Below are 27,232 nucleotides of genomic sequence, written 5' to 3' on the forward strand. Positions count from 1 at the left end.
CTGGCACATTATGGGTGAAAAAATTTCCTTTAGGGGATGCATGAAAGAATGAGTAAGTGGGTGAGCATAATATGAGTGTTGGAATTTGAACTCAGAAGTTCATGCTTTTCTCTCCCGGAGATGTCCAGGTTCTACCCCACCCTGGGGCAAAGTTTCCTCCATGAGTCTCTAAAGCAGTCATCATCAAGTGACTTGGTTATGTCTTTATTAGCATTAGCCATACTGCCTCTTTTATGATTTTTCTGAAGGCCTCTGTTAGGGGACATGGTAGGCCAGGGGATGACCAAAGGATGATAAGCAAATACTTGCAACATCATTAATAACCATCTGTGGATGAGGACTGTAGTTTCCGCTCCACCAGCATTCACTCTCTTTTATCTGGGTAACAGCATCTGGTGCCCTGGAGCTGAAGGGCCCAGGTCTTGCCAATCAGAGCACTTCATCCTCCAACCACAGTGATTGGGTAGAGACTGGACATGTGATCCAAGCCTGGCCAATGAGAGCATATCAATCCCATGCCGGGGTGATGTCTTGAGAGTTGGGCACATGACCTAAAGCAGGCCAAGGAGGAGCAAAATGAGGATTTTTATTGGAGCTCTGGAGAAAACAGCATTTCTTTCTGCTGTTCTTGCTAAAGCTGAAAGGATACAACTGTGGATACAATCATGAGTAGAGATGCTGCTTCAGAGTGAGGCCAACCTTAGGAAAGCATAGCTGGTAGATGGACAGAAATTTCTGACGCCATCATTTAAACACCTAGATCCAGCTGTGCCTAAAGTTGGTGTGGTGCTAATCCTTCATATTTTTAATATTTTTATTTAATTATTTTTAATGGCGGTACTGGGGATTGGACTGAGGACCTCAAGCATGCTAAGCATGTGCTCTACCACTGAGCTAACTATACACACCTCCCTCCTTCATATTTTGTTTTATGTGAGTCTATATATATTCTCATTGATTTCCCAGAACAGTTTGATTTGGAATTCAGTTACTTGCCTCCAAAAGAACTTTGAAAGGAAAAGTGAAAAATAGAGTTTTGAGAGCATATGACTTGGGATCTAGCAGAGACTGAGGATGGGGAGGGGAAGCCCCTTGCGGAGGCGATGGTTACACTGACCCTGGGGGAGAAGGAGAATTTAGCAGGTCAGTGGTTCACAAGCTTCTGTCTTTCTCATACCACATCATAAATCCTTCCATATCACACCCACATCCATTTTAATTTGTTTACTCAATAGTTTTCTTTAAAATGACTGAACTAAAATAAGCTCAAGTCAGTTTTAAAATATTAACGACCCCCAAATTATATACTAATATACTAATTACATTAATGCAGATGAAAATAAAACATTTCTTTCCACATGACTGAGGAAATTTTTGGTGTGTCACCAAAAGAACATGAGTCCCAGTCTGTTACATAATGATGTGAAGATACTTAACATTACTGAACTGCACCTTAAAAAGGGTTAAGATGGTAAATTTTATATTATGAGAGTTTGTAAAAACCACAATTAAGTTTTTTAAAATTTGTTTTTTAAAAAAATAGAAGAGGGCCAGGAGCAATCAGGTACATAGCTTGACTTTACAGTCCAACCAAGGTAGGATGCAATTTAAATAAACCCTTTCTTATATTCCAAGAAATAGCTAAATTACATAGAAATTGTAACTTCTACTTACATAGAAATCATGACAAACCATCATTGAGTCCATAGTTAACTTGGGGAAGGGATTGACTACTTAAATAGGAAGAAAGAAGGCAAATGGCAAATGTGACATCTTAATAAGTCACTTCTCTTTTATTAGGGTCAGATAGCTTAGTCCACCATCACTAGTGATGTCATGTGAGTATTATGTAGCTCATAATATGTTGTGATAAGAAGGGCACTTCACCTCTGTGGTATTTTCCTCCCCAAACTCATAGCCCCTGTCTGAGTATGTGTAATTTAAGTTATTGTCATTTTGAATCTGTTACACACAGACAAATTTTAAGCCATTCAGTTTGGAGGCAGCAGAAAGTAGGGGAAGGTGATGGCAAACCCAATGGACCACAGGACCTGGCCATGTTTCCTGCTATTGTTTATTGTTCAGATAATAAAGCCATCGTGGTACCCTCCCTTTTGCTTACTTCTGCATCTCTTTCTCTCTCTCAATTGTTTCTGCCTGCAGACCAGGATGAGGGGTGATATTCATTGAGATCTTAAGGCTCCACCCAGATGCTGGTAGAAAAGTAGGTGTAAAGAAACCAGAGGTTATCTGGATCTTCTAATGCAAAGCAGGCCCTCCCTACGCAGGGAAAGACCAGGTATGGGTTTCCCCCTGGATGTAGGAAGCTGAAGAGAAAATGTCCCAGGGATTTTAGATTGTGGATTCATTTGCTCACCATCCGAGCCTTCCTTCTTCTGGCATGCCTTCATATAGCTAAAACTACACTTCCTTATGTCCCTTGAAACCAGGGTTCTGCCAGTCTGACCCACTTGCATGAGATCTGGAAAGAGAAAGTGGAACAGAGATTCTGCTTACGATGCTTTTGCCACATATTTTGGAAAGCACAGTCATGAACAGGCTGGTGGTTTGTTTTTTTTTTTTTTTTTCCTGAGGCATTGCTAGTGACTGGCTTCATGCATTTTAAGAGGTTCTTCTCTTTCTGAATCCAGCAAGCATGATGTGGTTCTGGAGCACAGGCCTGTTAGTTTTTTTGTTTTGTTTTGTTTTGTTTTAACAAATTGAAGGTTTGTGGCAACCCTGTGTTGAACGAGTCTATCAGCGAGCACGATTTTTCCATTTGCTCACCTCGTCTCTGTGTCACATTTTGGTAATTCTTGCAGTATTTCAACCTTTATCATTATGATTATATTTGTTATGGTGATTTGTGATTAGTGATCTTTGATGTTGCTACTACAACTCACTGAAGGCTCAGATGATGGTTAGCATTTTTTAGTAATAAAGTATTTTCAAATTAAGGTATGTGCATTTTTTAGACATAATGCTATTGCACATTTAATAGACTACAACTTTTATACGCACTGGGAAGCCAAGAAATTCCTGTGACTTGCTTTATTATGATATTTGCTTTATTGCAATGGTCTAGAGCTGAACCAGTAATATCTTGAGGTATGCCTGTAGCTGCAGTTTTTTGATTCCCCACCTTTCAGTGATGGTAGAGGGAGCAGCTCCCCTAGTGGGTCAGTTCTGCAGCCTCAGTTCTTCAGCTTGTGGGGTCTGGTGGCAACAGCATTATTTACCTTTTCCATCAGAGGACACCCAGTTGTCTACCCCTGGCGTGGGTCTGTCCCTTTCAGTCTCTCACAATTTAATCAATCCAATCCTAAGTCAAATCAGATGCACAAGAATGTCACACACCAGACCCATCCTCCCAACATTTAGAAAACACAAGTGCAATAGCACCTCCCAAGTGAAAGCAGTTTTCTTGCCTTGCTGTTTTCAGCCATGGCCCATACAGCAAAAGGAGGTAAACAATTTAAACGACACAACACTGTTTGTTTAAATAAAAAGGATCGAGCAGAATCACAGGTGTTCTTTTTAGCTCCATGAGGATGGAAGAAGAGAGAAGTGACAATGAATACTGAAGTCTTTGCACTTTTCAGGAAAAGGGAGTATCATTGTAGATCTTATTACCTGGGGCAACAGATTATTATTAAGACAACCAGTCTAGATTTGGGAAGTATTATGAACTAAATTGTGTCCCCCTCAAATTCATACGTTGAGCCCCTAAACCCCAGTGTGACTGTATTGGAGACAGTCCTTTAAAGAGGTAATTAAGTTTAAATGAGGTCATAATGGTGGAGCCCTAATCCAATTGATTCAGTGACCTTATAGGAAGAGGAGGAGACACCAGAGATGCTCGTGCACACAGGGAAAGGTCAGCTGAGGACACAGCAAGACGTTACCCATCTGCAAGCCGGAGAGACCTCAGGAGAAACCAACTCTGCTAGCACCTTGACCTTGGACTTCCAGCTTCCAGAACTATGAGAAAAAACTTTGTTGTTTAAGCCACCTTGTCTGTGGTATTTTGTTAGGGCAGCCTTAGCAAACTAACACAGCAGGTTAGTGGGGGCTCTCAAAGGATGCAGCAACCTCAATTTTTGAAGTCTGGGTGTCTTATAAGACTCCTTTGTTTGTGACATTTGTAAAGAGAGTTTCACCTGGCAAAAAGAGTCTGCTTTTCAGAAGCTGCAGGAGAAGAGAGAACATTTTCTTTCTTGTTGCTCAGATTTTTGTTACCAGTTAGAACAGCCTAGAGTTCCAAGACCAAGTGTTGCAATCACATTTCTTTTCAGTGTTGAGAGGAGAACAAAGAAGCAGCTTCAACATGGTCAAAACTTTTATAATGTAGAAGGAAATGGGAATAATAGAATTATCAATAGAACATGAGGCATGCAACATTTTGCACCCATCAAAATGAAGAAGTGACATAGGAGAGAAAAGTAAAAATTTTAGTTCGAGCTGTTCCAGGATGGCTGTGAACACAGGCCAGTCTTTTGGACTCAATGACCTGTCACTTTAAGCTGTATCCTAACTCGAGGTTAGTGGTGGCATTCAGCTATCCCAGATCTCAGAAAAAATCTGCCTCTGCACAATCGCCTCACCTCTCAGGGAGCTGCATTTGAAAAACTCTTGTATTCTCACAAAGTTGAGAAGTCTACAATGGTTACAACTCCAGTCTTCAGGTCTTACTTGGGCGGGGGGGCGGGTGGCACTGTGCTCTTTCCCATAATGTTCATCTCGTATTTTAAAATGTTTTAATGGACATTCCTTCTTGCCCTCTGTCTCCCTGCTCCTTATCCCATCCTATACTTAACTGAGCCTGGACTATGATCAGGTGAGAAAACCAGCCTCCAAAATATCATGCTTTTGGCTGCAAAAAAAAAAAAAAAGATAACCCAACTTAAAATAGTTTAAAACTCTGACATATATGATCCTATGCAGCAGGGATTCCAATGATAGGGCAGTTCTGGGTTGGTTAACACAGTGGCTCAGAGATAACACTGAAGACCCAGGTTCTGCATCTCCGTTCCCGGCCCTTAGCAGGTTGAATTCCAGGGCCGAGTCCCTTCCCAGTCCAAAATGATCACCATATGGGACAACAACAGCTTCCGAAAGCAGAAGCCAGGACCAGCTAGTCCTAGTTCTCTTCAAGGTCCAATAAAATCTTTCCCATCAGCCCCCCACAGACTTCCTCTCACTTGGCATAGGCCAGAACCAGGTCAGATGCCTATTGCTGGGAATGGGAGCATCATGATTGGCTCAGCCTTTGGCCAATCAGGACTTGTCTTTTCTGGAGCACTCTAAGTAGAATTCCACAAAAAAATGCATTTCCCATTGTGAAAAAAAGTGGTTCCACGGTTAAAGAAATTTGGGGATTAAAAAAAGCAAAAAGAAATATGTAAAATTAATTTAAATAATATATTTTATTTAACCCAGTAATCCATAATGTTGTTATTTCAATATATATTCAATAGAAAATATTACTAATGAGATACTTTACATTCTTTTTTTTGGTACTAAATCCTCCAAATCCAGTGTGTATTTTACACTTGGAGCACATCTCAAAGCAGACCACCTGCATTTCAGGTGCTCACTAGCCACACATGGCTAGTGGCCACTGTAGTGGACAGTTGTGTGTTCTTAGGTGTGCAAGGTAAAGCAGAATCAGAGAGGTTGGGAGCCTGGCTCAAGGGCGCACAGCAAGGCCCAGCTCTGTGTTCTTTTCAGCCCCTAGTTTTCCCTGGGAGCAGGACCCAACCCACAGCACATTCTAAGCCAATTGCTCTCAAGTTCTAGAGAATTCTAGAGCATTCGAGAATCACCTGGGGAGCTCGTTAAAATGAGGATCCCAATCTCTCCCCAGCCCTACAGCATCAGAACCTCTGGGGTAGAAGCCAGGAATCTGCATTAACAAACTCCTGTGACTCTGATGCACATCTGCAGGGTGCACCTGGAAGACTGCTGCTGCCAGATGTTTTGGAATCACTTATCAAAATTCTAGTTCCCAGGCTCTACCTCAAACCAAGCAAATCATAATCTCCAAAGGCAGACCAGGATAGCAATATACTTTAAAAATTTACTTTATCATAGTATAATATACATCCATTAAAATGTACTTATTTTAAGTGGAAATTTTAACATATTTGACCCACGTAATCACCACTACAGTCAAGATACAGAACTGTTAAAGTATAGTTGATTTACAATGTTGTGTTAGTTTCTGGTGTACAGAATAGTGATTCAGTTATACATATACTCTTTTTCATATTCTTTATCATTATAGGTTATTACAAGATATTGAATATAGTTCCCTGTGCTAAAGTTGAGTAGGGCCTTGTTGTTTATCTATTTTGTATGTAGTAGTTAGTAAGATACAGAACATTTTCATGACCCTGAAAGATTCCTTTGTGCCTCTTTGCAGTTAATCTCCCACCCTAGGAAACTGCTGATTGGTCTTTTTTTTTTTTTTTTCCCAAAGATTAGATTTGTTTTTCTTAGCATTTCTTATCAGTAGAATCACACTGAATGCACTCTTTTAAGTACATTTTGAGCAGCCATTTCACTCAGGACAATGGTTTTGAAATTCAGCCCTTTTATTTCACCCCTTTTTATTGCCAATTAGAGTTGACCCTTGAACAGCTTGGGTTTGAACTGCATGGGTCTACTTCTACGTGGATTTTTTCAATAAACATACAAGAATATATGTGTAGAACGTCGCATGCCATTCTTATTTTGAAGTGCCTATCCTTACATAGGCATAAGGTGAATGATACTTAATATAAAATCAATGTGTTAGTTTTCTTACTGTTTTATGACTTTGCTTTCAAAGAATTGCATTACTGTGGAGTATGCCCTCCTCCCTCCCTCCCTTCCCGCCCCCCCAACCCATAATTGGAGAAACTGTGTCAGTCTATACTCACAGGTAAGTGATTTTTTTTTAAATGTGATGTTTCCAATACTGTATAGACTTGTATGCCATACACATTTATAGGCCAGGCTACCATGACACAATTATACTGGTTGCACTAGGCTACCTACCATAAAGCAGTCTTATTACTGCTGCTTCATTATCAGTGCATGGGTTGTTGTGGTTGTAAACAAGAAAGAATTTGTTTTGCACGTTATCTTTTCATTTTTGATGTTGAGTGTTGGTAATACGTATATAACATCTACAGTGTTTTGTATCACGTATTTGGGTAGGTACTTGCAGATGGTTCGTCTTGTAAATAGTGCAAACTTATGTACTGATAAATACAGGACAGTATTGTAAAAGGATTTTTTCTCTCTTCTGATTTTCTTACTAACACTTTCTTTAGCTTACTTTATTGTAAGAATACAGTATAATACATCTACTGTAGAGAATATGTGTTGGTCAAACTGTTTATGTTATCAGTGAGGCTTCCAGTCAACAGTAGGCTCTTAGTAGTTAAGTTTTGGGGGAGCCAGTTATATGTGGATTTTCGACTGCACAGGGGGTCTGTGCCTCTAGTCCCCACGTTGTTTGAGGGGCAGCTGTATTCCGCTATGCGGATGTACAGTGTACAGCTCACTTATCCCCTCATCAGTATTTGAAAGTCTCCCCAGGTTTTTCCAATGGATGAACAATATTAAGAAGCCTTGCTTTGAGCTTCAGGCTTTTAATATATAAGCCTACAATCCTGTAAACTCATGGTCTTCTAAATGTGATCCTGCCAACTTCACCTACTGAGTGTGAGAGAGACAGAGATGAGTGATGGGATCACGCCGTGCCTCCCACAGGGTGATTCTCCCAGCCATGTGCCTGCCTGGTGGTTTGGGGATCCCAATGAGGAGGCTACAGCCATGTCTTTGCCCCTGCTGTTCCCTTAGCCTGAAGCACCCTTCCCACTTTCTCCAAGTGTCTAAAGGATACGGACTGGTTGCTGCTCTCAGCGTCCAATTCCTCCCCCTGGATTGCTGGTCAGAACCCTAACAAGTATGGCCAAGGGACTAGTTAGTTCGGATAGTTCAGGATGTGCTGCCTGGGTCAGGGTGCCCTCTGCTCTTCTCTCAGCGGCTCAGAGCCCTCCTCCAGCTGGTCTCCCTATCCCTCCAGCTCCAGTCCATCCTCCACTTGCCACCAAATTCTTGTTGCTTGGCTGTGACCCTGTCACTTGGGCTGTAAGAGGAATTGTTATTATTCCACCCCCTCCTGCCCCACCCTGCCATTCTCTTCTCTTGAAGCTGATGCCAGTGGGGTGAGGATACACCCCCTCAATCTGGTTCTTATACCCCTTCTTCTTACCCCATGAGGATGTAGACCAAGATGCCACTGCCCTGCATAACTCTGTTGGATGTGCTCCAGGTGAATGATGCCTCCTGGTGGTGAAGGTGTGTATGTTGGGTGAGAACAATGGTATGATGGGTGTTTGTCCAGACAGGGGTAGGGGGGTTGGGTCTTCCATCTCTGGGGGTTACAGGAGTCCAGGGCCCCACTCCATTTACAGCTTCTGGGAACCACAGGAAAGCACTCACTGTGGCTGCCTATGGGAAATTTGAGTTACTGATTAGCATCGGCTCCCAGCTGGGCAGGCAGGGACCTTGCCCTGGGTGAGGCTGGGATGGTTTCCTCTCTTGATAAGAAGGGACAGAGCTGGGCTCTAGCAGGAGATCAACAGCTCCTTGGCCTTATGCCTGCTCCCCAGGCTACCACCTGCCCTAGGTGAGCTACATCCACTGGCCCACTGATGAGTTTCTTTTTGGTGCAACCAGTTCTCTGAATACCTGTCAGGAAACTTCTCAGTTTAGAGAGCCTCTAAACTGGCTGAGGGTTCGGGATGCCTTCCATCTCTGCAGAAGAATAAGATTTTGGAAGAGATTCCCCTGGTATCCATGCCCCTTTCTTCCTTGGTAATACAAACATTGATTTTTAAATGGACAGATTGGCCCACCAAAAATTGTATTGTCTATGTTCCCCTCACCTAAGTGTTGCCATGTGACTACATTTTGGCCAATAGATAAATAGATTTGTTATCTGGGACTTCCAGGGATTGGCCTTAAAGAGCATTTTTTTTAAAACCCCTTCTTTCTTTGCACTACTGACTGGAATGTGGATATGATGGCTGGAGCTCCAGCAGCCATCTTGGATCACAAGTTATACTAAAGATAACAGAGCAATAATATGAAAGGAGGCTAAGTCCATGATTATGAAGCTGCCACATTAGCCCTGGGTGCCCTACCTCCAGATTCTGTTTATGTAAAAGCAAATTAAACTTTCAACTTATTTGGGTCATTTGATTTTGGGGTTTTCTGTTCCTTGCACCGGAACCTAGTCTTGACAAAATGCTCTCTCATGGAGGAGAAATCCAGGGTGCATCCTGTCAAGGCAGGAGTATTTCTTGAAATTCTTCTGGGTTTTCATGGCAGGAACCCAACTTGAAGTAGTTTAAGGAAGAAGGGAAATGTGCTGTAAGGGAATTTCAAGACAGTTGTGGAGCTGTGTCTCTAGGACACCTAGAACCATAGGCTCAAACCCTCAAAGGGATTTCTTCCTCTCTCTTTCATATCTGCCTCCCTCTGTGCCCTGGGTTTGCTCCTATCTCTTCTTACAGCCTGGCTTTCTCCACAGAGGCCAGAACATAGCTACTCATAGTCCCCAAGCTCTCCTCTCACAGTTTTGGCCACTGAGAGGGAGACAGATTCCCTCAAGCTCCCCTGACTTAGAATCCACAGTGAGCACAGATGCAGTTCCTTGTTTCAGCAGGGCCAGTGGTGTGCTGGAGGGGTGCTGACCCGAAGGCTCTGACCACTGGGAGGGTCCGAGCTTTCCCGCCTCTCAGCCTCCCAAGCCACACCCACTGTGACTTCCAGGATTTATCTCCCCCAAACCCCATTCTGTTTTGCCCGTTTCCCTTGTCCTGATTGTCCCAACTGGAAAAATCACTCAGTCACTAAAATCATTTTGGGCTTGATAAATAAATTGAACAATGTGAGGAAATGTTGGTGACATAATATGGACTGAAATAAAAGGGTGATAAAACCTTTCTGAAATCACTGAGCTCAGATTCTCAGTAAGATTCCATGATCTGAATTGAAATAAGGGTGGAGGATGGAGCCTGACCTGTGGGTGGTATAGCCCAGAGGTTGAGGGTGGGTGCCAGTCCTGCCTTCACCACCAGCCAGCTGTGAGCTCTCGATCTTTCTACCCACAGTTTCCCTACGTGTAAAAAGGCGGTAATGATAGAATCTACCTCTAGGGTCGTTAGAAATTAACAGTCCTTGGGTGGTGCCCCGTGGGCGGTGAGTGCTCAGTTCAGGAAGCTTCTGGGGCACAGCAGTCAAAGTATCAACACTTCCGCAGCATCACACCTGTCTTCTGGGTTCGAATCCCAGGCTCTCCACTTGCTGGTTGGTGGCTATGGCTTTGAGCAAAGCACCTGTTTGCATCTCCATTTTCCCCTTTGAGAGAAGGAAAGCGCATTGTGAGGGTGTGTTGCCAGTTAGACAGTGTTAGTGCTTGCCGGATGTTAATTAGCAGGGTTCTTAGTGCCACTCCTGCCAGCTGGGTTGAGCTGTTGAATATTCGGGAATACCCGCTAGTTGTTAAGCTACTAGAAGCTTAAAATTGGCCATGGTGGGAGTATGTGCGTCACAGAAATTGACAAGCATGACAAATCAGGGCTTTTATTCCACCAGAGAACTAGTTTACCAGCACACCATTGTCCCCTGCTCCGTGTTTCCCGAACACCCTTCTCTTGTGCCCACCTCCCTGCCGAGACCCCGAACAATCCATTCAGTTGTCTCCTGCAAGTTGCCATGTACAGACCCACAGGCTCCTCAAGCCCCATGCGGGAACTTGACTTTGTTACCTACCTCCATTCTGCCCTGCCCCCAGCACCTCCATGGAGACCGCATCACTGCTATTCACCTCGTCACCCTCAGCCCTCCCACATTTTGGAGTCACCCCCAGCTCCCCTCTGTCTCTCACACCCCCGTCCAATAGGTCACCAAGTCCTATTAGCTCTTCCTCCAGAATATTTCTCGTATCTCTGTTACCGAGTCCAAGCTTGTTCTGCTCCATGCATGACAGGCCAATAAATCGGGAGATGAGGTGTTGGGGCAAGGAATAACGACTTTATTCAGAAAGTGGGCAGACCGAGAAGATGGCAGACTAACCATCTTGATATTGATGGACATTTAGGTTGCTTCCATGTCTTGGCTATTGTAAATAGAGCTGCCATGAACATTGGGGTGCGTGTATCTGTTTGAATTAGAGTTTCCTCTGGATATATACCCAGGAATGCATGCACAGTAATTACCTTGTGCTGGATGGCCAGGGTGCAAATCCCAGTGTCACCAGTTGGCTGTTTGATCTTGTAAAATTACTAATATCTTCATCCTAAGGTTGATGTGAGAATAAAGTGACTTAATCCATAAAGCTCTTAAGACTGTGCCAGGCACACAGGAAGCACTCAGTAACTGTTCACTTTCATTATCCAGGTTTAAGGCTGAGCTGGTCTGCAGACAACACCTCCACCCACCCAAGGGAGGCAGGCTTCTGGGTCCTGAACTTCTGCTTCTAAGTCCTGGGTGCCTTCTCCTCATGACCAGCTTACCTTAAATTCAGCCCCTCTGAAATGTGTTTGCATCTGTCAGAGTGCTGTAAAATTCCACATTACATTTAACGAACAGTGAAAACCAAATTTAATTTTTGTTCTAGAAAGAAAAGGTGCTTCAGCAAATTGCCTCAAGCGTCCATGAAGTCTTTGCCAAAGTGGGTAAAACAGAATGAGAGAGGCACAGGTGTGTAAATGAATCCTATCCTTCCAAAGAGGCTGCAGATTTAGGGGGGGAAAGGTTTATTGTTAACACAAAATTAAACCCAAGTGCCCTTCACATTGTTTTTTAAATGATAACTTTCCAGCGAGCCCTGCCAGCTGCACCTGCTTCTGCCCTTTCCTGGGAGTTCATTCCCAAGGGAGCTTCAGGGCTGGGGATCTCTTCAAACTGAGCGCCAGCGGTTGCGTTTATCCGCGTTTTCATCTAGAAGGGAGGCCCAGAGAGCTTTCTGCTGATTCTCCAAGGAATCTTTAAGCCTCCGCCGGAGACGAACAATCTCACTAAATTTGCCCCAACAATATGGTGTGAGATTCATGCTGGTAGTTGCCTTTGGGGAGGAGGGTGGGCGTGGTGACTGGGAGGGGCGCAGGGCCGACTCTGTCTCAGGCTCTAGCTCATGCCTACGTGGGTGCTGGCTTTGAGAATCTGAGCTGTCTGTTTAGGTCTGGCATACTTTCCCTCTAAATGCATGAGAAAGATTTTGGAGTATGTTAAAGTCAATGTGGCAGAATGTTAATAATTTGTGAAATCTAGGTAAAGGGATATAGAGGTTCATTTAACTGCTCTTACTTTGTAGGTAGGTTTGAAATTCTTCATAATTAAAATTGGGTAGGATTACAAAGAAGCAAACACACAGGCACTAAAACTAAAACCAAAAAGCTTTCCCGAAGAAACAGGCAGGAGTCAGACCACATTCTATATATACCCTTTTGTGTGTCTGTCTTGTTTCTGGCTCTCAGGCTCATTCACAAAACTTCCATCCTCCCCTTTCAGGAAATCATTAAATCTGTCCCCTTCCCCAATCATCACCACCTACATCCCCGCAAAGTCTTCCCAGCGCTGCCTGAGCCTGGGAGCTTCAGTTTCCTAGGGAGGAAAACCCAGTCATAGACTCCAGTCTCAGTCCAGTTCCCAGCTCTGCCACTTTCTAGGTCTGTGTGTTATCTGTTGCTGTGCAAACAAATTGCCCCCAAGTGTAATGGCTTAAATAAGATGCCTGAAGGAGAGGCATAGCTGGGTGTACCAGCCTGAGGGATCCTAAGCCAGAACCACCCCCACGGAGCCCTTCCTGCCTTCCTGACCCATAGATATTGAGAAAGAGAATAATGCAGTTGTTTCAAATTGCTCAAAGTTGGGGCAATTTGTTATGCAACAGTAGTAACTGGGGCACTAAACTGGGACACCTTGAAATAGGAAGGAGTATGTCCTGGGACACAGTGCATGTTGTGAGAGGGTTCAGCCAGGTCTCAGAAGAGAAAGGAAACAGGGAGACAGAGTCAGAATTTCATCGAAGCCCCACACGACCTTGTTTCTGTGTCTCTGCTTGCCTTTCTTCTCCTCTCCTACAGGTCGGCCTCACCTGTCTTTCGGCGCCCAGCATGGGGAAAGGAGGCTGTCTCCAGCTCCCGTTTTCATATCCTCTCTTTAAGAGGCTGAGCCAGAATCTCTTGGTTTCAGTCCCCAATTTCCTGGGAAAGAGAATCTTGTCAGCCAGTGCCAGTCTGGTGTCTAGACTGGGATTCTGAAGTTGCACAAGGTGTGTTTGCCGCTGCCCCAAGTGATGCTGGAATCCAGCCCCTCCTCTCCCTTCCAGGCTGGGCATCTGGTCCAAGGCTGGAGGTAGGGGCCCTGGGTGAGTTCGGGGTCCCCAGAAGCAACTCTTGTTTCAGATCCTCTTCAGTAATAAAAGGCCCTGAAGCCACCTTTTGTCCCAAGAGCTGTCTCAGATCAGTAATAAGAGAATGCTGCACCATTTTACCATGTGAAAACTCAGAATGGTACCAAGATTCTGGCTTCCTCCAGTGAAGATGGCTTCAGGCTGGGAAGCTGAGGACAGAACAAAGTAGGTGGGAAATTCTCTATTTTCTCTGCTTGGGTGTCTGAGTCCCTCCCTCCCTCCCTCCTCACCCCTCTCCCTCTGTAGGGCTGAGCCATGGAGGCACCTGGAAAGTTCTCAATGGGCAGGTCCAGGCGGGGCAGGTCCCGGCGCTGCTCTTCTCCCCTCAGTGGGGACTTTTGTGGGCTGCAGCTGTACCCAGGCATCCGGCACCAGATGTGGCAGGCATCCGTGTGCCTGCATCCATATTATAATCGCAAGGATAAACAGTGTGCCAGGCACTCTTCTGAGCACTTTACATGAGTGTCTCAGGCTGGGTTCTCTGGAAAGCAGACACCGAGACTGAGTTAACAGTGCAAGAGGCTTGGTTCGGAGACACACCTGTGACAGCAAAGGAGAGGGGGACATAGACTGCGTGTCAACCTGATGAAGTCCCAGCCATGCAGGGAGGATCTCCAGAGCCAAGATGGCCCTCCTGTCTGTATGTTCGTGCATTGTTCATCACAGCCCCAGCTGTAAATAATCCAAATGTCCATCACCAGGTCAATGGACAAATCATGGGCCCCCTACACAGTGGGAGACCACCCAGCCATGAAACAACGAACTCTTGATCCACGCAGCAACTTGGATGAATCTCAGATGCGTGAAGCTGAGCAGAAGAGTCTGGATACGAAAGACCACATGTCACCTGATTCCATTTCTATGAATTTTCTAGAAAAAGAGGCCTCAAAATGTCCAAGAATGGGTGGCACCAGCAGGCTTCAGGGAGAAGTGGTGTCTGGGGCTTAAAACCAGAGAGTCGGGCGCCCCCTGGTGGCTCATTTTCAGAGACATAAAGTCCAGGACCGGTAGCTACCATTTACTCCCCTTGGTGGAGAGAGCTTGGGGGTGAGAGGATAATTGTTATTCATAACAATAAACATTATATGTAACACGTATTATTATATGTTATATCCATACATAATATATATACATATGCACCAACAAACCCGAAGCCATGCTGTGGGCCAGGCAGAGTTCCCACAGGAAGCAAAGTTACCATTATCCCTCCAGGGCATGAGAACAAGACAAGGAAACGGAAGGTTGGAGGGGCCACACGACTGGAGGTCGCACAGCCTGTGAGTGGGATGTGAAGTGGGATTTGAACTTGGTCTGTCTGAGTTCAAGGAAATGGAACGATGCTGCTCTGAGGGTGTGGGGGTGCTGGCTGCTTGGGTCCACGAGACCGAGTCCCATCCTGTCTTTGATTTGGAGGCAGCCTTCGGTCTTCTGACAACGAACCCCTCTCCACTTGAATGACTTCACACCGGGCTTTCCGTTGAGGCCAGCAGGGCATTGGCAGTGCGTCCACGTCCTCGGGGGCCCCATGCCCTGACTTGCTTTGTGTGCCTGTGGCTGGGGGCGGTTTGCTTCATTTAATTTGGTGTCTGGTGGGAGTTTCCTGCTGAGACCCTCGGGAGTGGTTTGCCCCCCTTCTCATGTGGCCTCCTGGGGCCTCCTATGTTCACTGTCCTTTGATACCTAGTTCATGTCTCATGGCCAAGGGGGTGAGGTGAGTGTGACCCACAACACAAAAGCTCACGGCTGTCTTTGGGGATCCCTTCCCTCAGAAGGCTCAAGCAGCCTTGGCAGGCCCTAAGAGCTGGGGGGCTATGCCTTTGGCCACCCCAGCTGGATGTGACCACTCTCCTCCATGACTTCAGAATTCTTACTGAACCAAACTTGGGTCTGTTAACCTATGTGGTCTCCATCATTCCATCGGAGGAGTGACAAAGCATTTGCAGCCATTTTAATATCCTAACAACCTCATGCTGGACATAGTCATAATCTCCGCTTATCAGATGAGGAAATGGAGGCTCAGGGAGGTCTAGTCATTTGCCCAAGATCACTCAGCTAGAAAGCAGTGAGCCAGGATCCCAACCCAGAGCCCGTACGCTGAAGCATTGCCAGTTTGCTCTCTGAATCAGTGTGTTCAGAGCCTTCTGCTTCCACAAGCCAGGCTGTTGGCACCTCTTACCTTGTTTATTCCTTCCCTCCTAACTAGATGTGGCCACGTGCCGATCACACATGATTCTGGTGTCAGTTCAGACCGACCTCAATTCCATGTGTATTTTCGGAGAACTCACACTACAGAATAAAGATGTAAGGGCTAATGGCATATAATACAGAGATGAATCACCGATTCCAGACAGCAGAGTAACTGAAGCAGACAGAACAAGAAGTAAAAATAAGCTTGATATCCTCTTAGTAGAGAGAAAAGGAGTGTGGAAGTAGGAAGCCCCAGGAACACATTATAAAGATGACCTCACCTTTGGGGTGATCAAAACCACTCCTCCACCAGGCTCGTCCCCCCAAACTGGACCCCACTATTACATTTTTTATATATATATATATATTGAAGTATAGTCAGTTTACAATGTGTCAGTTTCTGGTGTACAGCACAATGCTTCAGTCATATATGAACATACATATATTTATTTTCATATTGCTTTTCAGAATAAGTTCCTTCATGATATTGAATATAGTTCCCTGTGCTATACAGTATGAACTTGTTGTTAACCTATTTTATATATATTAGTTAGTATCTGTAAATCTCGAACTCTCAGTTTATCCCTTCCCACCCTCTTCCTCCCCTGGTAACCATAGGTTTGTTTTCTGTGTCTGTAAGTCTGTTTCTGTTTTGTAAATAAGTTTGTTTATCTTTTTTTTTTCAGATTCCACATATAAGTGGTATCATGATATTTTTCTTTCTCTTTCTGTTTTACTTCACTTAGAATGACAATCTCCATGTCCATCCATGTTGCTGCAAATGGCATTATTTTATTAATTTTTTAAACATTTTTTATTCAGTTATAGTCATTTTACAATGTTGTGCCAAATTCCAGTGTAGAGCACAATTTTTTAGTTATACATGAACATACATATATTCATTGTCACTTTTTTTTTTCGCTGTGAGCTACCACAAGATCTTGTACATATTTCCCTATGCTATACAGTATAATCTTGTTTATCTAGTCTACATTTTGAAATCCCAGTCTGTCCCTTTCCACCCCCTACCTCCTTGGAAACCACAAGTTTGTATTCTATGTCTATGAGTCTGTTTCTGTTTTGTATTAATGGTCTTTTTTTTTTTTTTTTTTTTTTTTTTTAGATTCCACATATGAGGGATCTCTTATGGCATTTTTCTTTCTCTTTCTGGCTTACTTCACTTAGAATGACATTCTCCAGGAACATCCATGTTGCTGCAAATGGCATTATGTTGTCGATTTTTATGGCTGAATAGTATTCCATTGTATAAATATACCACAACTTCTTTATCCATTCATCTGTCGATGGACATCTAGGTTGTTTCCATGTCTTGGCTATTGTATATAGTGTTGCTAGGAACACTGGGGTGCATGTACATTCTTGAATTAAGGTTCCCTCTGGATGTATGCCCAGAAGCGGGACTGCTGAATCATATGGTAAGTCAACCTCTGGTCTTTTGAGGAATCTCCATATTGTTTTCCATAATGGCTGCACCAAACTACATTCCCACCAACAATGTAGGAGGGTTCCCTTTTCTCCACACCCTCTCCAGCATTTATCATTTGTGGACTTTTGAATGATGGCCATTCTGACTGGTGTGAGGTGATACCTCACTGCAGTTTTGATTTGCATTTTTCTGATAATTAGCAATATTGAGCGTTTTTCAGTTGCCTATTGGCCTTTTGTATGTCTTCATTGGAGAATTGCTTGTTTAGGTCTTCTGCCCATTTTTGGATTGAGTTGTTTGCTAAAGATATATTCAGGATGTTGTTCATATCCTGTTTCTGTCATGGATCAACCGTTTCTGGGGGGAGTCCTGGTTCCTTTCAGTAGGGAATGGTATTAGAAGCCAAGATCAGTGTGTACTCATTACTACTGGGATGTCTGTTTTTTAGGACCTTTCAGTGACCAGAGCTGGGGAATATATACACAGACACACACATACATCCACATATACACACCTATGCACGGACATTATATGAAAGTACATTTATGCATCATATACACATAATTATGCATATTTTCAAAATCATGAGTTTACACCAATGCTGCAAATTCCAGGTTCTCTCTTACTTTCCCCTGTTCCATTTTTGTATGTCTCTTCTTCCACAGTGAGGACACTGGCTCCCAACAACATTAACACATTCACTTATTTGCTTAATATATTTTTTTCATTATAATACATCTAAAATATTTCTGAATTGCTTCGCCTATACCACTACAAAAAATATCCTACTAAAAAGAGTTCAGAAATTATTTGCAGTTCCCCTGCATATAGTCAAATAATACGTTTGCAAATTACTTGGGTTGTCCCTTCCCTGCCCTCCCTCCCTCCCTTTCCCCTCAGTATGATTTTAATGCTAATTTTAAATACAGTTAGGTTTATTTGCTTTAGTCAGCTTTTCAGTTTTATTTCTTCCTTTTCCAATTCTTATTGATTTAATTGAAATTCTTGAATCTGTAGAAGAGTAACATGATTCCAGAAGTTAAAACTACACATAAAGATATATGCAGATAGAAATGTCCCTCCCAAAGCTCTTCCACCCTGTGGGTACCAACTTCAGTGCCTTCTGATTTATCCTCCCTATGTTTTCTTTTCTTTCTTTTTTTTTTTTTTTTTGGTAAAAATAAGTAGATATTTGTATGTTTTCTTATTGTCTCTTTTCCCGTTATTTTTTGTTGTCTCTTTTTTCTTAAACAACAGATAGCATACTGTAAACGCTCTTTGTATTTTGCAGAATGTCTGGAAAGTGATCACACATTAGTTCATAGAACTCTTCCTCATTCTTTTTTAATAGGTGCATAGTACTCCTTTGTGTAGAGGTACCATAATTTATTCAGTCCTAAATGGTTGGGCATTTAGGTAGTTTCCAATATTTCACAATAGCAGACAATGTTGTAACAAATAACCTTGTGCACATGTATTTTCACATTGTTGAAAGTGTTTCTTCAGGCTTACTTCCCTAGGAGTGGGATTGCTAGTTGGAAAAGTTAATGCAAAATAATGTGTTGATGAGGATGTGGAGAAAAGAGAACCCTGTGCACTGTTGGTGGGAATGTAAACTGATGCATCAACTATGGAAAATAATATGGAGGGTCCTAAAAAAATAAAAGTAGAACTACCATATGATCCAGTCATTCTATTTCTGGGTACTTATCTGAAGAAAATAAAAACACTAACTCAAAAAGATATATGCACCCCATGTTCATTGCAGCATTATTTATAGTAGCCAAGATATGGAAACAACCTAAGTGTCCATAGATGGTTGAATGAATAAAGAAAATGTGATATAAATGGAATATTACTCAGCTATAAAAAAGAAGGAAATCTTGCCATTTGTGACAACATGGATAGACCTTGGGAGCATTACACTAAGTGAAATAAATCAGACAGAGAAAGACAAGCACTGTATGATCTCATTTACATGTAGAATCTAAAAAAATTTTTTTAAATGAGCTCAAAGATATAGAGAACAGATTGGTGATTGCTAGAGGTGAGGGTTGGAGGAGGGCAAAATGGGTGAAGAGGGTCAAAAGGTACAAAATTCCAGTTCTAAAATAAATAAGTCAGAGGGAAGTAATGTACAGCATCATGACTCTAATTAATAATACTGCATTGCATATTTGAAAGTTGCTAAGAAAATCGATCTAAAAGTTCTCATCACAAGGAAAAAAATTTGCAACTACGTGTGGTGATGGATGTTAACTAGACCTACTGTGGTGATCACTTCACAATATTTGCAAATATCGATCATTAGGTTGTACACCTGAAACTAATATGATGTTACAAGTCAATTATACTTCAATTTTAAAAAAAGCAAATGCACACATAGATTGTCAGATATTGCCAAATTCCCCAGCATGGCGATTATACCATTTTGCATTCTTACCAGCAGTGTCAGAGAGTGTCTGTTTCCTACACTTTCTGTCACAAATAATTGTTGCTTGTCCCACTGCTTAGAGGTCCCCAGCCAGAAGAAGCTCTGTCCTCCTCACTTTCTTGCACCTTCAAGGTCATTCTCCCAGGAATGTCTTAGGAGATGCCAACCTCCCCATCACTGATGGGGGAACATGTAGCAGCTGGGAAAGCATCTCACAACCCTGGAAGATTTTTTTTAAATGATTATGACCAAAACAAACCCCACAGTAATAATGTTCCTTGTAGAAAATACTCGTATGCAAAAAAGAGAAAAATTGCATGTACTCTCACCCCAGGATAAACATTTATTAACATTTTGTTATATTTTCTTTAAGGTTTCATTTTTTTATTGAAGTGTAGTTGATTTACAATGTTGTGTTACTTTCTGGTGTACAGCACAGTGATTCAGTTATACATATAGATATTCTTTTTCATACTCTTTGTCCTTGTAGGTCATTACAAGATATTGACTATAGTTCCCTGTGCTATACAGTAGGACCTTGTTGTTTATCTGTTTTGTGAATAGTTGTGTGTATAAGTTAATCCCAAACTCTTAATTTATCCCTCTCTCCCTTTTTCCCTTTTGGTAACCATAGTTTGTTTTCTATGTCTGTGAGTTTATATTCTGTTTTGTAAATAAGTTCACTTGTATCTTTTTTTTAGATTCCATATATAAGTGATATCATATGATAATTTGTCTTTCTCTGACCTACTTCACTTAGTGTGATAATCTCCGGGTCTATCCATGTTGCTGCAAATGGCATTATTTCATTCTTTTTATGGGTGAGTAGTATTCCATTGTGTGTGTGTGTGTGTGTGTGTGTGTATGTGTGTGTATATATATATATATAATATATACACATACACACATATATGGACATTTAGGTTGCTTCCATGTGTCAGCTATTGTAAATAGTGCTGCTGTGAACACTGTATGTTTTCGAATTAGTTTTCTCCAGATAGATGCCCAGGAGTAGGATTAATGAACAGAGTTCATTTTTAAAATTTTCTTTTCTTTTTCTTTCTTATTTTGAAATAATTATGGATTAGCAGGAAGTTGCAAAGATACAGTATCATTGAAAAATCTCATGTATGCTTCATTCCACTTCCTCCAATGGGTACATCTTACATAACCATAGTGCAGAAGCAGGAATGTTGTCGGTATGATGTGTACGTAGAATTCTGTTCCAATTTATCACATGGTCATGTAAACACTACTGAAATCAAGATACAGAACTATTCTATCACCACAAAAATCTCCCTGGCGCTCTTTACATTCACACTCACCTCTCTCTTTCCTACCACCCCTAACCCCTGGCTACCACCAATTTGTTCTCCATCCCTATAATTTTGTCATGTGACCTTTTGAGAGGGGCTTCCCCCGCCACTCAACTACAATGCCCTTGAGATCCAATCTAAGTAGCTACATTTCAATAGTTTATTCCTTTTGATTACTGGTAGTATTCCACATTATGAACATACCATAGTTTATTTAATCATTCACTTATTGAAGAATGTTTGGTGGTTTCTAGTTTTTGGCTATTACAAATAAGGCTGCCACAAACATTCATTTACAGGTTTTTATGTGAACATAAGTTTTCATTTCTCTGGGATAAATGTCCAAGAGTGTAATTGCTGGGTCATATGGTCAGCGTCTGTTCAGTGTTCTAAAGAAACTGCCAGACTGTTTTCCGGAATGGCTCTTTCCACAGTGTATGAGAGAGCCATTTTCACTACATCCTTGTCAACGTTTGTGTTTTTTTTAAACACTTTGTGGTATAATTTATGTACAGTAAACTACATATATTTCAGATGTACAGTTTGATGAATTTTGATAGCTGTAAACACCTATGAAACCACCACCACAATCAAGATACCTAACATTTCCATCACTCCCCAAGAGGTACAAATTTCAAACTCCCAGTTTATCTCTTCCCACCCCTTCACCCCCTGGTAACCATAAATCTATCCTCTAAGTCTATGAGTCTGTTTCTGTTTTGTAAATAAGTTCAATTGTCAACATTTGATATTGTCACTATTACTATTGTTACAGTTGCTATGTCTTCTTGGTGGATTAACTCTTCTATTATTACATAATTTCCCTTTCTATGTAACTATTACAAAAAAATTTTTAGTTGTAATAAGTGTGTAGAAATATTTCATCATGATCTTAATTTGCATTTCCTTATAGCTAATGATGTTGAATATCTTTTCACGAGCTTATTTGCCATTTACATATCCTTTCCAGTGAAATATCTCTTCATATCTTTTGGCCATTTTCTAATTAGATTGTTTGTTTTTTACTGTTGAGTTGTGAGATATTCATATTCTAGATACAAGTTCCTTGTCAGATATGTGGTTTGTAGATATTTTCTCTCAGTCTTTAGCTTGTCTTTTTATATTCTTAACAGGGTCTTTTGCAGAGAAACATTTCAACATTTTGATAAATTATCACTTTTTCTGTTATGATTGTTCTTTTGGTGTCATGTCTAAGAAAAGAACTCCTCACCAAGCCCTAAGATCATAAAGATTTTCTCCTGTTTTCTTCTAAAAGTTCTATAGTTTTATGTTTTATACTTAAGTCTGTGATCTATTTTGAGTTAATTTTTATATAAGGTTTAGGTCAAGATTCACTTTTTGCTCATGGATATCTAACTGCTCAAGCACGATTTCTTGAAAAAGAGATCCTATTGAATTTTGTGAAATGTTCTTTGTGCATCAATTGACATGATCATGTGATTTTTTTTTCCTCATTAGCCTGTTAACATGGTGGATTACATTGATTGATTTTCAAATATTGAACCAGTCTTGGATCCTTGGAATAAACCCCACTTGATCATGGTGTATAATTCCTTTTATATATTGCTAAAGTCTGTTTGTTAATATTTTGTTAAGAATTTTTGTGTCTGAATTCATGTGGGGGTACTGGTCTATAGTCCTTCCTGCCTGCCTGCCTTTCTTCTTTCCTTCCTTCCTTCCTTCCTCTCCTCTTCCCTCTCCTCCTCCTCCTTCCCATCTTTGCTTGGTTTTGGTATCAGGGTAATATTGGCCTCATGAAATGAATTGGGAATTATTTCCTCCTCTTCCCTTTTCTGGAAGAGATTGTGTAAAATTGTTGCTGATTCTTTAAATAGCTGGTAGAATTCTCATGTAAAGCCTTCTGGGCCTGGAGGTTTCTCTTTTGGGAGTTTTAAAATTACAAAATCAATTTCCTTAATTGTCATAAGGCCATTCAAATGGTCTATTTCATATTGGGTTGATGGTGGTAGTTTGTGCTTTTTGAGGAATTGCTTCCTTTCATCTAAATTGTCAAATTTATGTGTGTAGAGTGGTCTGTCCTATTTCCTTATCCTTTTGTGGTCAGCAGGGCCTGTGATGATATTCACTGTTTCTTTCCTAACATTGGTAGTTGGTGATTTTCTGATAAATTAGTAATCAGTGGTTTCCCTCTTTTGTGCTTTGTCAGTAATAGCAGGGGTTCATCAATTTTATTGATAACTTGGAAGGTTTTTGTTTCATTGATTTTCTCTATTGGACAATGTCACTGATTTCTGCTCTTTATTACTTTCTTTCTTCTTCTTGATATGGGTTGTTTATTCTTTTACTAATTTCTTGAGGAGGGAGCTTAGACTCTCTGAGACTTCCCCTCTTGTCCTGTGAAGGGTTTAGCGCTTTAATTTCTCCCACAGCACTGTTCTAGCTGCTTCTCACAACCTTTGATGTGTTGTATTTTCATTCTCTTTCAGTTCCATGTGTTTTGGTCCCCTCTTCCTCGAGACTGCCTCTTTGATCCATGGCTTATTTAGAAGTGTGCTGTTTCGTTTCCATATGTTTGGAAAGTTTGCTATTATCTTAGATATTTCTTTGATTCCATGTGTGAGAGAACACACTCTATATGGTTTTCAATTTTTTTTTTGCATTTGTTGAAGTTTGTTTTTTGGCTCACGATATGGTATATCTTGGTAAATGTTCCATGAATGTTTGAAAAGAGTGTGTATTTTGCTCTTGTGGGATGGAGTGCTCTATAAATATCAACAAGATCTTGTTGGTTGATGATGGTATTGAGTTCTTCCATATTCTTGCTGATTTTCTGCCTGGGTGGTCTATCAGTTGTTGATGGTGTTGCTGAAGTACCAAATCATAATTGTGGACTTATCCATTTCTCATTTCAGTTCTGTCAACTTATCCTTCACATACTTTGCAGCTCTGTTGTTTAGTGTGTACACATTTACAGTTGCTATGTCTTCTTGGTGGATTAACTCTTTTATTATTACATAATGTCCTTTTCTGTCCCTGGTAATTTTGTTTACTCTGAAGTCCATTTTATTTGCTATTTATACAGCCATTCTTCCTTTCTTTTTTTCCTTGTGATAAGATTTGCTCTTAGAATTTACTCTCTTAGCAACTTTCATGCATAACATACAACAGTGTTAATTATATTTATTGTGTTGTACTTTACATCTCTGGTACTTATTGTACCACTGGAAGTTTGTTCCTTACTCCTGCTTTCTTTTGAATAAAATGTGCATGATTATTTTACTTTTTGGTGGTGGGGAGGTAATTAGGTTTATTTATTTATTTTTAGAGGGGGCACTGGGGATCGAACCCAGGACCTCCTGCATGTTAAGCATGCAATCTACCACTTGAGCTACACCCTCCCCAACATTTGCATGTTATATCCTCCATCTTTTGGGTTTTTTTAATTGAAGTGCAGTCAGTTACAATGTACAGGACAATGTCCCAGCATGCATAGACACCAGAATCCCTGGCCTGAGTTAGGCAAGTCATCACACCTGTATAACACCTTGGTGTTTTGTTTTTTTTTTAAGAAAAACATTTTTTAAAGTATTTACATTTCTTTTTTTATGATTTCTTTTTTTAAGAGGCAGAGGTGATTAGGTTTATTTATTTATTTAAAAAAATTTAAATGGAGTTACTGGGAATTGAACCCAGGACCTCGTGCACACTAAGCATACACTCTACCACAGAGCTGTACTCTCCCAACTAAACTCTGGTGTTCTTAACTATAAGATGGAATGATATGATCGCTTACCCTACTGTACTTTTCATTTTTCCATAGCATGTATCACCTTCTAATATCCCACATCATTTACCTATTTATTATGTTTATTGTTTATTGTCTCTTTCCTTACCAGAGCAGAGATTTCTGTCTGTTTTGTCCCTAGCTGACTCCATAGAGCAGGGGCAGTAGGAGCTCAGGAAATGTGTGTTGAATGACTGAGTGTATACCTTCCTCACAGGGGCTACTGTGTTACAACACATGACAGTCACGACACCTAGTGGAGATTCCCATGTATCGAGCACCGTCTCTGTGCCGGGCACTGTTCCCAGCACTCTCTCCCACCGTTAACTCATTTGATCCTCACGACCATCTTGCGAGGGGAGACTGTTGTTCATCCCCAGTCGGCTGGTGAGAACCTACACACACACACACGTGACCTACCTCTCCCCAAAAACCGCAGCTGGGGCGTGGAGAAGTTGGACAGCAGCCTCCAAAGAGGCAAAACTGGCACCATCTCCATCTCATAGCAGAGGAAAGTGACCATGAGAGAGGAGAACTGACGTGCCCAACGCCACACAGTGAGCAAGTGGAGGAGCCAGGATTTGAACCCCTCCCTGCAGTTTGGATCCAGAGCCAGTTTGCTCAGCCCATGCTTCATTGGAGCAGAAACTTGGTGACTGTCCATGGCTCGAATGAGACCCAAACAGTGGCAGCAATTCGAGGCAGCTGGGCGAGCTGAGATCTCTTTCCTTGGATGCCAAGCTGCCCCTCACACCCTAAGTAATCATTTTAGAGTTTTCTCAGCCTTCTCTTGAATTACATCCCACCTCCTCTGTTCCGGAGCCACTTGAATTTCCTTTGAAAAGGAGAGGAATTAACTCTCATATACTGAACCTTTTTTTATGTTCTCCAGGTTTCAGCGCAGATGTCCTCTCTTCCAGGAAGCCTTCCCTGCCCCTTCCTCCTAGCTTGAGTCAGGCACCCTCTGGGGGTTCTCGCAGCCCAGCTCACTCTGTGCCTCTATGACCAGGAATCTGTATCACAAGCATCATTTCAGCTTATTTAATATTTCCAGGCTGTTCACGGTGAACTCAGCACTGGGTCTGTCTTGTCATTTTTTTATTTTATTGTTATAGCTGTTAACTGTTACGATCACAGTTCCTGGTCCCTTTAACTCTAAACTTCTTGAATTGTCCCTCCCTGGCACCATGTCTCCCTGGCTGCTCCCTCATCCTGGCAGAATGGTGGGGAGGGAGGCTTGGGGTGAGAGGAGGCATAATTCCCAAGGGGATCCAGGGCCAAAGGGCAGGGCTTTCTTTCTCCTTTCTCACCTTGAAGGAAACCCCAGGGTTCCTGGGGCTGCTGTTCTCTGTGCAGAGGAGGGAGGAAAGTGAGCCCTGGGGTGAAGGACGGAGGTGCAGCCAAAGTTCCTCCCATGCCACCACCCCTGTCTGTTCCGGGAGCTGCTGTCTGCTGTTGTTGAAGTCCCTGTCAGTTTGCAGCAAGCCAGAGGGGAAGAGAAGGGAGCCCTCACAGCCGGAGTGAGGACAGTGCCTGCGTGTGCAAGCCGGGGACACTGTCAGCTTGGTGCTCTGAAGTCAGGCGTCAGGATCCATGGGGTCCACTGACCTACAGCAGCCCCACTGGGCAGGAATCCTGCTCTCAGGTGAGTGCTCTGCTCCCCTCAGATGGGGTGGGCGGTGCGGGGGGGCTGTGTGTGCGTGCACCTGTGCACAAAAGACACAGGTAGAGACAGAGAGAAATACAGACAGAGACAAAAATAAACACAAATACAAAAGAGACTGACAATGGGAGACAGAGGCAGAGACCAGAGAAAACAACATACATATGGAGAGAAAGAGGAGGGGGCGGATCAGAACTAGCGAACCAGAGAGACCCAGAGAGAGACAGAGACAGAGTGAAAATAGCAGTAGAAACTGCACCAGAGGGAGGGAGAGACAGAGAGGAGACAGGGAGACAGAGGATAAAGAGGCAGCAAGAAAACTGTTCAAAGACACACAGAAATAGAGACTACAAGGTCCTACGTACAGCACAGGGAGCTGTATTCAATAGCTTGTAATAACCTGTCGTGTGTACATAGATCTGTGCTGTACACCAGCAACCAACACAACGTTGTAAATCAACTATACTTCAATTAAAAAAAAAAGATTCAAGGGGAGTCAGGGTGGGGAGAGACAGAGACCCAGAGCTGGAGCAGAACAGAGAGGCGGGAGTGAGACAAGCAGAGGGAGGAGGCACCAGCCCTGAGTGGCCAGCTCACGCACCAGGACGGGGCATGGAGGTGAAATTTATGCTTAAAGGGCATCTGAGGCCAAATGGGAGAAACTAGAATATTTTGAAAAGAAAGGCATTTTGGAGGCAAAGACATGATCTTGCCATGTGTGGTGTGCAGCAGTGAGGCTCAGCCTGGCTTTGCTGTGTGGTCCTGAGACTGGTTCTTCCCTCTGGCCGGAGCTGCCTGGCTGAACCTGGCAGGCTACAGGGGCTCCTGGTCCTCCCCGGGGGGCTGACGTATCAGCCACAACGTGTGTGGGGGCTTCCTCCCGGGGGGGACGGGAGGCAGGAGGAAAAGGTCCAGGTGGAGGCTTCGCACAGAGAGAACTTT

General features: G+C 42.5%; 1 protein-coding gene across 18 annotated transcripts in view; it reads left to right on the forward strand.

Annotated features, from left to right (window-relative positions):
* Positions 1-27,232, forward strand: part of CEACAM20 (CEA cell adhesion molecule 20) — a 100,138-nt gene that overhangs the window by 56,871 nt on the left and 16,035 nt on the right. For 4 of the 18 annotated variants that reach the window (XM_074369472.1, XM_074369475.1, XM_074369471.1 and 1 more), the window contains 5 exons: positions 11,681-11,763; positions 11,885-12,102; positions 13,149-13,336; positions 13,470-13,642; positions 24,845-26,272. In XM_074369472.1, the coding sequence (XP_074225573.1) occupies positions 26,221-26,272 (52 nt within the window). In that variant the 5' untranslated portion in view covers positions 11,681-11,763; positions 11,885-12,102; positions 13,149-13,336; positions 13,470-13,642; positions 24,845-26,220. Of the gene's footprint in view, positions 1-7,057; positions 8,353-11,680; positions 11,764-11,884; positions 12,103-12,151; positions 13,337-13,469; positions 13,647-24,844; positions 26,273-27,232 lie in introns of those variants that run through there. The other 14 variants (XM_045510562.2, XM_074369476.1, XM_074369481.1 and 11 more) reach the window with 9 other exon arrangements.

This window comes from Camelus bactrianus, chromosome 9, assembly GCF_048773025.1.
Source record: "Camelus bactrianus isolate YW-2024 breed Bactrian camel chromosome 9, ASM4877302v1, whole genome shotgun sequence".
In the NCBI taxonomy this organism is placed as follows: domain Eukaryota; kingdom Metazoa; phylum Chordata; class Mammalia; order Artiodactyla; family Camelidae; genus Camelus; species Camelus bactrianus.